This window comes from Monodon monoceros, unplaced genomic scaffold, assembly GCF_005190385.1.
Source record: "Monodon monoceros isolate NGI ecotype Baffin Bay Population unplaced genomic scaffold, NGI_Narwhal_1 Super_Scaffold_12, whole genome shotgun sequence".
NCBI classification, from domain to species: domain Eukaryota; kingdom Metazoa; phylum Chordata; class Mammalia; order Artiodactyla; family Monodontidae; genus Monodon; species Monodon monoceros.
Window position 1 is genome coordinate 155,022,680 of NW_021703768.1, and position 10,921 is coordinate 155,033,600.

General features: G+C 42.3%; 2 protein-coding genes across 2 annotated transcripts; one reads left to right on the forward strand and one right to left on the reverse strand.

The window, feature by feature from the left end:
• Positions 1-5,902: 5,902 nt before the first annotated feature.
• Positions 5,903-7,523, reverse strand: LOC114891567 (histone H2B type 3-B). The gene has a single exon (XM_029215726.1). The coding sequence runs from the start codon at positions 7,487-7,489 to the stop codon at positions 7,109-7,111; it is 381 nt and encodes a 126-aa protein (XP_029071559.1). The 5' UTR covers positions 7,490-7,523; the 3' UTR covers positions 5,903-7,108.
• A 252-nt stretch (positions 7,524-7,775) lies between these two features.
• On the forward strand, positions 7,776-10,551 carry LOC114892509 (histone H2A type 3). Its single transcript, XM_029217543.1, has one exon. It carries the CDS (start codon positions 7,803-7,805, stop codon positions 8,193-8,195), a length of 393 nt encoding a protein of 130 aa, XP_029073376.1. The 5' UTR covers positions 7,776-7,802; the 3' UTR covers positions 8,196-10,551.
• Positions 10,552-10,921: the final 370 nt, after the last annotated feature.

Below are 10,921 nucleotides of genomic sequence, written 5' to 3' on the forward strand. Positions count from 1 at the left end.
ACCTATTTCTCTCCTCCTCCAACCCTCCTTCCCCCCGGAAACCACCTGTTTGTTCTCTGTATCTATGACTCCGTTTCTATTTGGTTATGTTTGTTCATTTGGTTTGTTTTCTACATACCACATATAAGTGAAATACAGTATTTGTCTTTCTCTGTCTGACTTATTTCACTTAGCATGATACCCTCTAGGTCCATCCATGTTGCTGCAAATGGTAAGATTTCATTCTTTTTTATGGCTAATACTGCATTGTATGTATAAACCACATCTTGTTTATCCATTCATCCACTGATGAGCACTTAGGTTGCCTCCATATCATGGCTGTTGTAAATAAGGCTGAAATGAAAATCAGGGTGTTTTTGAATTTATGTTTTTGTTTTCTTTGGTTAAATACTCAGAAGTGGAATTTCTGTATTACATGGCAGTTCTATTGATATTTTAAATTTTTTTGAGGAAACTCCATTCTGTTTTCCATAGTGGCTGCACCAATTTATATTCCTACCAAGAGTGTACGAGGGTTCCCTGTTCTCCACAGCCTCATCAACACTTGTTATTTGTTGTCTTTTTGATAATAGCAATTCTGACAGCTTGAGGTGATATCTCATTGTCGTTTCAGTTTGCATATCCCTGATGATTAGTGATGTTGAGTATCTTTTCATGTGCCTGTTGGCCATCTTTATGTCTTCTTTGGAAAAACATCTATTCAGGGCCTCTGCCCATTTTTTTTTTCTTTTTAATTTATTTTGTTGAAGTATAGTTGATTTACAATGTTGTGTTAATTTCTGCTGTACAGCAAAGTTATACATATATATACATTCTTTTTCATATTCTTTTCCATTATGGGTTTATCACAAGATATTAAATATAGTTCTCTGTGCTATACAGTAAGACCTTGCTTTTTAAAAAATTACTTAGTTTATTTCATTTTTGGCTGCACTGGGTCTTTGTTGCTGCACATGGGCTTTCTCTAGTTGTGGCGAGCGGGGGCTACTCTTCATTGCGGTGGATAAGCTTCTCATTGCAGTGGCTTCTCTTGTTGCAAAGCACAGGCTCTAGGCGTGCGGGCTTCAGTAGCTGTGGCTTACGGGCTCTAGAGCCCTCTGCCCATTTTTTAACTGGGTTGTTGGGGGGGGGTGTTATGTTGAGTTGTATGAGTTTTTTTATACTTTGGATATTAATCCCTTGCAGATATATTGTTTACAAACATCTTCTCCCATTCAGTAGGCAGTCTTTTCATTTTGTTGATAGTTTCCTTCACTGTTCAGAAGCTTTTTAGTTTGATGTAGTCCCATTTGTTTATTTTTGCTTTTGTTGCCCTTGCCTGAGGAGACATATTCAAAAAAATACTGCTAAGACTGATGTCAAAGAGTGTACTACCTATGTTTTCTTCTAGATGTTTTATGGTGTCAGGTCTTAATCCATTTAAGTCTTTAATCCATTTTGAATTTATTTTAGTCTATTTTAGTCTTTATTTTAGTCTATTTTAGTCTATTTAGTCTATTTTTAGTGAGATATCTTTTCCCCAATGTATATTCTTGCCTCCTTTGTCATAGATTAATTGCCCATATAAATGTGGGTTCATTTCTGGGCTCTCTATTCATTCAGTTCCATTGACCTATGTGCCTGCTTTTGTGCCAGTACCATGCTGTTTTGATTACTGTAGCTTTGTACCATAAACTGAAGTCAGGGAGTATGATACCTCCATCTTTGTTCTTTTTTTCCAACAGGGCTTTGGATTCTCTGGGTCTTTTGACTTTCTATACAAATTTTAGAATTATTTATTCTAGTCCTGTGAAAAAAATGCCATTGGTATTTTGATTGCATTGAACCTGTAGATTGCCTTGGATAGTTTGGTCATTTTAACAATATTAATTCTTCCAATCCGTGAACACAGTATATCTTTCCATATGTTCGTGTCATCTTCAATTTCTTTCATCAGTGTTTTATAGTTTTCTAAGTACAGATCTTTTACCTCCTTGGTTAGATTTATTCCAGGTATTTTATTCTTTTTGAGGCAATTGTGAATGGGAGTCTTTTCTTTTTCTGCCAGTTTGTTGTTAGTGTATAGAAATGCAACAGATATCTATATATTAATTTTGTGTCCTGCAACTTTACTGAATTCGTTGATGAGTTCAAGTAATTTTTTTAGTGGTGTCTTTATGATTTTCTATGTATAGTATCATGTCATCTGCAAACAGTGACATTTTTACTTCTTCCTTTGTAATTTGGACTCCTTTCATTTGTTTTTCTTATCTGATTGCTGTCACTAGGACTTCCAATACTATGTTGAATAAAAAAGGTGAGAGTGGACATCCTTTTCTTGTTCCTGATCTTAGAAGAAATGCTTTCAGCTTTTCACTGCTGAGTATGATGTTTGTTAGCTGTGAGTTTGTGGCCTTTATTCTGTTGAGGTATGTTCCCTCTATACCTATACTTTATTGGGAGTTTTTTATCATAAATGGATGCTGCATCTATTGAGATGATCATATGATTTTTATTCTTCAGTTTGTTAATATGGTGTATCACATTGATTGATCTGTAGATATTGAACCAACCTTTCATTTCTGGGATAAATCCCACTTGATCATAGTGTATGATCTTTTTAATGTCTTGTTGAATTCAGTTTGTTAATATTTTGTTGGGAATTTTTGCATCTATGTTCATCAGTGATATTGGCCTGTAATTTCTTCTGTTGTGATATCTTTGGTTTTAGTGTCAGGGTGTTGCTGGTCTCAGAATGAGTTCAGAAGCATTTCTTACTCTGTAATTTTTTGGGATAGTTTGAAAAGAATAGGTGCTAACTCTTCTCTAAATGTTTGGTAGAATTCACCTGTGAAAATGTCTGGTCCTGGGTTTTTGTTTGTTGGGAGGCTTTGTTTGTTTTTTTACTTATCCAGTTTCAATCCTGGTGATTGGTCTATTCATATTTTCTATTTCTTCCTGACTCAGTCTTGGAAGATTGTATATTTCTAGAAATTCATCCATTTCTTCTAGGTTTTTCATTTTATTGGTGTATAATTGTTCACAGTAATCTTTTATGATCCTTTGTAATTCTGTGATGTCTGTTGTAACTTCTCCTTTATGCTCCTCTTAAGAAGCTTTTCAATAAAACAAACGGAGCACTTTAGAAAAAAATTGTTAACCATATGCAAAATACATGACACATTTAATAACAACTAAGGTATGCAAGGCCTTACTGGGCCCATGCTGTTCTCGCTCTAAAAAATATCTCATAGTGCCGGTGACTCCCAAACCATGAAGAACACCTTCAGAGAACAACCCAGTCTCCAAGAGGCAAAATGCTATGTGAGATTTGGATTCACAGCTGTGTTCCCTCAGGTGGACAATGGCCATCTGACTCCTCCCTCAGGAACTCACACACATCATTTCCAGGGCCTGCCACTCATTAGTCAATATTTAACCTCCTATACAGTAAATACTGTTTTGCATTTGTAATTTCTTATTAAAATGACAGTTTTTCCCCTCCAAAATACTTTCTTTACTCCATAATAATTAACAAATTTGACTTGAAATTTCTGATATGAAAAAGGAGTCTCCCTGATACATTTCAGATTGTATACCTGCAAAATTCCTCCAGTTCCTTCCCGGTCCTTAGTTTAAGCATTCACCTTGGTTATTTCAGATCCAGAGAATGATTCCATTGTGCTGAGTCCTAGTTCTCCTTGCCTCTATGTATTCTCAAGTACTTGGTTAACTGCCCTAGTTTAACTTTCAACTTAACAGAACGTGTATTTCTTTGTTGTAACAATATGATAGACATGGTTTCTGTATACAATTTCTCTCAGTTTTTTCAATCATAAAATCTCAATAGCAGGGACTCTGTATCACCTTGCCTCTTCCTTAACAGATTCCCCTCCTAGGAGAGGGCTAAATCAAGCCCAGCCTGCACCTGAGGCTGTGTGTACAACCTCCACTGGGCTGTTCAGCACATAGAGGCAGCCTTTTTTTTAACTTCAAGCTAATTCTGTGTGTGCCAAAGAAGTCAACAGTACCGCGAAATTAATTGATATTTTGCATTATTCGCAGAAAAATTTATTTTTTAAAGAATTGTATTTGCAAATTATTGTAAAATCTTCATTTTGCTTCTTTTATTTTTGGTACTAAGCAGTGCTTTTGCCTACTGCTAGCACTATATATCACGTTCTCTGCTGGAGACAATTTTCACTTATTAGACCTATGGTTTAAGCTCATTAAGGTAAAGAATCACATGAATCTGTGAGACTACTTTCATGTGACTAGAAGTTTTCATTAAGATACTGACTCCCAAGCTACCTTGGTAGGAGGCTGAGGGCTTGGACCCAGTCAGCAGGTGCCCATTTCAAAGTGGAGGACTGAATTTTGCAGTTTTTAATATGAATCAGATATCGACTGAGAAAATTAAAGGTGTGGACTTGTTGATGACAGATCGCTGTTTAACTTTTTTTAACAGATTTATTTTACTTATCTATTTACTTATTTATTCTTTGGCTGTGTTGGGTCTTCGCTGCTGCATGCAGGCTCCCTCCTGTTGTGGTGAGCGGGGTGCCACTCCTCGCTGAGGTGCACGGGCCTCTCACCCTGCGGTGTCCCCTCCAGTTGTGGAGCGCGGGCTCCAGGTGCGGGCTTCAGCAGCTGTCACGTGGGCTTCAGTAGTTGTGGTTCATGGGCTCTAGAGCACAGTCTCAGTAGTTGTGGTGCACGGGCTGAGTTGCTCCGCGGCATGTGGGATCCTCCCGGACCAGGGCCCGAACCCTGGTCCCCGGCACCGGCAGGCGGATTCCCAACCACTACGTCACCAGGGAAGCCCCACTGTTTAATTTCTGTATTACAACTAGGAAGGCAAAGAAATGAATTAAACTGCTCTGACAAAATTCCCATTTCGAGGTATTTATTTTTTTAATACTGTTTCAGAGCTCGTATCTATAAAAGAGAACAAAGGAAAAGAAATGATGCTTCACACTGCTATCATTGTAACCATAATAATACTATATATGCCCATGGATGCACAAACTACTTGAGGCAGAAAGGAAAGGAGGGGGAGGGAGGGAGGGCGGGACCACTATCCATCTCTTTAAATGAGGCAGGTGTCACTTAAGTTTTATTTTCGGTTTTACATATACCTATCAAAACTTACTTATGTTTAAACAATTGTGTACTGTCCAGATGATTTTTAAACACTGACTTCTGGTCACCTACAAGTATTTTAAAATTTCAATATCCTTTTTTGTAGAGAAAGGAGGTAGATAAAACAGTGTAAAAAATATATATCTTGGGCTTCCCTGGTGGCACAGTGGTTGGGAGTCCGCCTGCCGATGCAGGGGACACGGGTTCGTGCCCCGGTCCGGGAGGATCCCACATGCCGCGGAGCGGCTAGGCCTGTGAGCCATGGCCGCTGGGCCTGCGCGTCCGGAGCCTGTGCTCCACAGCGAGAGAGGCCACAGCAGTGAGGGGTCCGCGTACCACAAAAAAAGTATATATATATATATATATATATATATATATATATATACACCTTACATTAGGATGAAATTCTGAGGCAGAAGTTGAATGAAGATATGAGTTCAAGGTGAAAAAATTATCTAAAATCGCTCAGTGTTAAACAAGTAATTTAATAGTGTATTTTATGAGTTGCTATGGTTATGGTATCGAATTGCTGTTTCAATAGATACCTTTAAAAGATTGATGTGAGACCATTTTGTTTTGTAAAACGTCCTACCTTGGGATTTGCATCCTTGCAACTATTTGAACTAGCCATAAAATGTTTTGGACGCCAACTTTAAAATGTGTGAGGTTTTAGAAATTCTTTTAGAGTGGACCCACGTAGGAAAAGGAATGGGGCGGGCGGGGTGGGGGGGGCGATGGGCTTCCAGCAGCCGTGGCTGAAGACACTCGGTGGGGGTGGCGACGTGTCCTCCCCAGCTCCGCCCACCCAGCCGGACCAGGCATGCAACCCGCTTCCTTTGGAGATGATTCACAAAACACATGATTATTAGCCTTTAACTGAACGTCTGTTCCTTGCCTGAGATGATGACACGACTTTTCAATCGAATTCTCAAAACGACTCAAGGTAGTGATTATTTGAAATCTTACAAATGAGAAAAAAACAAGGCAAGAAAAAAGGTAGGCGATGTCTTCTTCAGAGTGAAGACTCTTCATGCCAAAGCGCTTTCCCTTGAACTAAGATGACACTTTCCAAATGAATGCCATGAAATCAGAGAATAGGGAAAGTTCTGCGTCACTAGTGCGTCACAGAAAATAACGTGGCTTAAGTGGGAAAACTACATTTGCTTCAAAAAACGTTATTTTTCCTCTTAAATTGTCCTCCTCCCCACTTCCCTACCCCCCTTAAAGCTACCTGCAGCAGGGGTCGGCTTTTTACATCCGGCTCCTGCGCAAGGAGCACTGCGTTCCACCACGCTTCCGTTTTTCTTTCCGTTGTCAAACATCCTGCGGTTGAAGGATGCAGACATGCAAACATCCTCCCGGAAAGGTTCATTGCCTTAGGATAAAGGTGTCTGGTTTAGGCAGGGATGCAGCGCCAGGCGCCACCGCCAGAGCTGCGCGACAACCCCCAGGGCCTCACCAAGTGCGTCCTTCGGGTTCACCCATCGGGGACACGGAGGTGGAGAGACTGGTACGAGGTCCCACTGGGGGCAGGTGACCTGCGTTCCTCACCCACAGGCTCACACCACACAAACACAAAAAGCTAGACATGGAGTCCATGCCCGCAAGCCCCGGGAATGGCACTCTCCACACACTAAGGACACTTGAGTTCAGGGCTCCTACTTTGTTTAGTGAAGCGTCAGTAACCTTGGGCGAAGGCGAGGGTGGACACCCAGTTTCTGAATGCCTCCCACGTTGTTATTTTGGGTCGCCATTCCATACCCGATCTCCGTAAAAAACAGATATTCTCCCATTCCGCTCCCATACACACGCGCACACACGTCTACAGGGAGCGGGGAGAACGAGAACGTCCTCCCAGTAACCAAAGAACCGCTAAGGAGCACACATCGGATGCGTTTACATAACCCTTCACGTGTTCGAAACCCTTTCTCGATCTTGTGGGTGGCTCTGAAAAGAGCCTTTGGGTTCCCGGGAACCGGGGCGTGCCTCACTTGGAGCTGGTATACTTCGTGACGGCTTTGGTACCTTCGGACACGGCGTGTTTGGCTAGCTCACCGGGCAACAGCAGGCGCACGGCCGTCTGCACTTCCCGGGACGTGATGGTAGACCGCTTGTTGTAGTGCGCCAAACGAGAGGCCTCGCTAGCAATACGCTCGAAGATGTCGTTGACGAACGAGTTCATGATACCCATAGCCTTGGAAGAAATACCGGTGTCCGGGTGCACCTGCTTTAACACCTTGTACACGTAGATGGAATAACTCTCCTTCCGACTGCGCTTTCGCTTTTTGCCATCCTTTTTCTGCGCCTTCGTGACGGCCTTCTTAGAACCCTTCTTGGGTGCCGGAGCTGATTTGGACGGATCAGGCATTACGGCAGATCTTTCCAAACAGAAAAACCGATACGCCTCCAGCAACTCAACTTATACGTCCTGTATTCAAATGAGGAATCAAGAGCTTCTAGTTTCTGATAGGATCAAGCTCAGCGCAACGTCATCACTGGAAAAGGCGCATGCAAATTAGGGGATGGAGGCTTCCTTTTCTGATTGGCCACTATCGCTACCCAATTGGGAGGCTCCGGCGCCACTACCTCAAGACCATATATAAGGACTCCCTGAGTATTACGGCTTCGTTGCCTGGGGTTCTGTTTCTCGGCTTTCTTCTTTCCCCGCGCCTGATTGGGAGATGTCCGGCCGAGGCAAACAGGGAGGCAAGGCGCGCGCGAAAGCGAAGTCGCGCTCGTCGCGCGCGGGCCTGCAGTTTCCTGTCGGCCGAGTGCACCGGCTGCTCCGGAAAGGTAACTACTCTGAGCGTGTGGGTGCTGGTGCGCCTGTGTATCTAGCAGCCGTGCTGGAGTACCTGACGGCGGAGATCCTGGAGCTGGCGGGTAACGCGGCGCGCGACAACAAGAAGACTCGCATTATCCCGCGCCACCTGCAGTTGGCTATCCGCAACGACGAAGAGCTCAACAAGCTGTTGGGCCGCGTGACCATCGCGCAGGGCGGCGTCCTGCCCAACATCCAGGCCGTGTTGCTGCCCAAGAAGACGGAGAGCCACCACAAGGCCAAGGGCAAGTGAGGCCGCGGAGGCGGGCCGGAAACGGCTGTGCGCCCCGGGGGCCCCGTGACACCAAAGGCTCTTTTCAGAGCCACCCATATCTTCTAGAAAAGAGCCGCACTGGTCGAGGGCTGTGTCCTTTTGAGCGCGTTCCTGTGCGAATCTGCGCAAGGCAGGGCTCGCGGGAAACCGACCCCGAGGCATGATTTGGGTGCGCCTAGGCGCACAGTGGGCTCAGTGTTAATTTTGTGCGGGGAATGCCGTCTGACACGCGGCCGTTTTGAGTTTTGCCACCATCAAGTTCATGGGGTTTCAATCCCACTAATCCTGAAGGTGTCTTTGTTATTAGTGGTGACAAGCTACTTTGGTTCCGGAAAGTGTCATCACTCTGAGATTTAGACACCAAATACGTAGTTGTTTTATCCCAGGGAAAATCTGGTAGATTGATCTGGTATTGAAAGTGTTTAACCTTGAAAGAAACTTTACCATTTGAGGTTCTGATAGGTAAACATGATTTCCATTTTAAAATGTATGAGTGCATGACTTAGTTTTTTAGAGAACATGCGATCAGAATTGTATAACGTACCGGGAATTCTAAGGTCTTGGGAAGGGTTTGTCAGCATTTGAAAATGTCAAATTATTTTTCGAAAGTAGGTGTAAGTTTTTAAAGGAAATCTCATGGTAAATAGAATAATTATTTAAAAGAATTTCAATTGTTAAATTGGGTTGGTCAAACGTTAATCAGAGATCCCCTTAAACTGATCGCTGAAGTCAATAAAATAATTTGTACCTTGAGTTTGATGAGGAAAATTACGTTTGTGAATACAGTAAATTTAAAGTGAACATTGTTAGGACCAGATTAAGTAATATATATGTGGATATTTCAGAAGATGACTTCCTGAATTCCACATTCTGTTATAAATAGGGGTTGTAGTGTCCCAGAGATGCTCCTGCAAAATCAACTGAGAAATGAGAATGTTAATGGCACCTACTTCATGGGGTGAAGGGATTAAATGAGTTCATCTATACTAATCCCCTTGTTTAAAAATCTCTAGCACAGTATAAGAGCTCAGTAAATGTCTATTCCTGCTATCATTATCCTTAGTGATTCCATTAATTTTTTTATTATAACAATAAATACAGGCCAGTAAAATAATTTAGGAATATTATACAATAGATAGTTATCTTACTAAAATTAGATGTACTCAAACCAGGGCTCCCTAGACACTCTGGAGCTAACCACATATCTGCTAGTCTTTAGAAAATATCCTAGCACTATGAGACTATTCGCACCAAAAATTGATAGGAACTATCAGTGTGGATGGAAAAAACACCAGACTCCCCTGCAGTGTAGGTAGAGATAGCAGGACCCACATTACCCAGTGGGACCCATTTCAGTGAAACAAACTGCAAGGAATTATGGAAGAGATTATAGAGCCTTCTGGAGAGGTATACATTATGTTTCCAGTGACAGTCTTCAATTCTAGCTTAAATTTGATTTTTGCGTTGATATTCATGTAGGTCATTGTATATCTTCAACCCCTTCCACGGTATTTAAGAAAGAAAAGTTTCTCAGGAGCAGGGAGCTTGGGTTTTCCAAGTATCATCATGGAGCTCCAGATTTTCAATTCCTAAAATGGAGTGTTAAGATGGAGGCATGAGGACCTCCCTGGCGGCACAGTGGTTAAGAATCTGCCTGCCAATGCAGGGAACACGGGTTCAAGCCCAGGTCCGGGAAGATCCCACATGCCGCGGGACAACTAAGCCTGTGCGCTACAACTACTGAGCCTGCCTGCACACCGCAATGAAGAGCAGCCCCTGCTCGCTGCAACTAGAGAAAGCCCGCGAGCAGCAAGGAAGACCCAATGCAGCCAATAAATAAATAAATAAATAAATAAAATTTTAAAAGCGTGAGGTGGGAGGTGCTCTAAGGGGTAGTCAGTCCTTCTTTTGTCACTTCTAAGGCTGAGCTAATACAGCCACCGGGCCTATTTAATTTTCAGTTAATTAAAATTAAACACAAAGGTGCAGTTTCTCAGTCACCCTAGCCACACATGGCTAGTGGCTACCACATTGGACAAAACAGATATAGAAGGTCTCCATCATTACAGAAAGTTCTGTTGGGTAGCTCTGGTCTAAAATCTGATCATCTCTCAGGGTTATCAGGTTCCGAAACATAAAGTATGCAGAGCTGCCTGCCTTGGTAGAGAAAGCTCATCAGACTCATGCTTAAAGAAGAAAGCACCACATGGCCCAGCAATTCCACCCCCAGATACACACAAGGACTCAGATACCCATGCACCCATGTCACATTCGGAGCAGCATTATTTGTAACATTCCAAAGGTGGAAATAGCCCAAATTTCCATAACAGATGAATGCATAAACAAAAATGTGGTCTATCCATATAGTGGAATACTGTTCAGCCATAAAAAAGGAATGGCACATACAACATGGATGAGCCTCAAAAAACACTGTGCTAAGTTAAAGAAGCCAGACACAAAAAGTCACATATTGCGTGATCCCATTTATATGAAATATCCGTAACAGGCAAATCCATAGAGACAGAAAGTAGATAGTGGTTGCCAGTGGCTGGGGGGTAGAGGGAGGAATACAGAGTGTTCACTTTTGGGGTGATGAAAATGTTTCAGAGCTAGAAAGAGGTGATTGTGAATGTACTAAATGTCACTGAATTGCTCACTTTAGAATGGTTTATGTTTATGTGAATTTCACCTTGATTTAAAAAGAA

Excerpts from the sequence above, each read along its gene's own strand:
- LOC114891567 (XM_029215726.1), bottom strand. The coding sequence starts at position 7,489 with ATGCCTGATCCGTCCAAATCAGCTCCGGCACCCAAGAAGGGTTCTAAG.
- LOC114892509 (XM_029217543.1), top strand. The coding sequence starts at position 7,803 with ATGTCCGGCCGAGGCAAACAGGGAGGCAAGGCGCGCGCGAAAGCGAAG.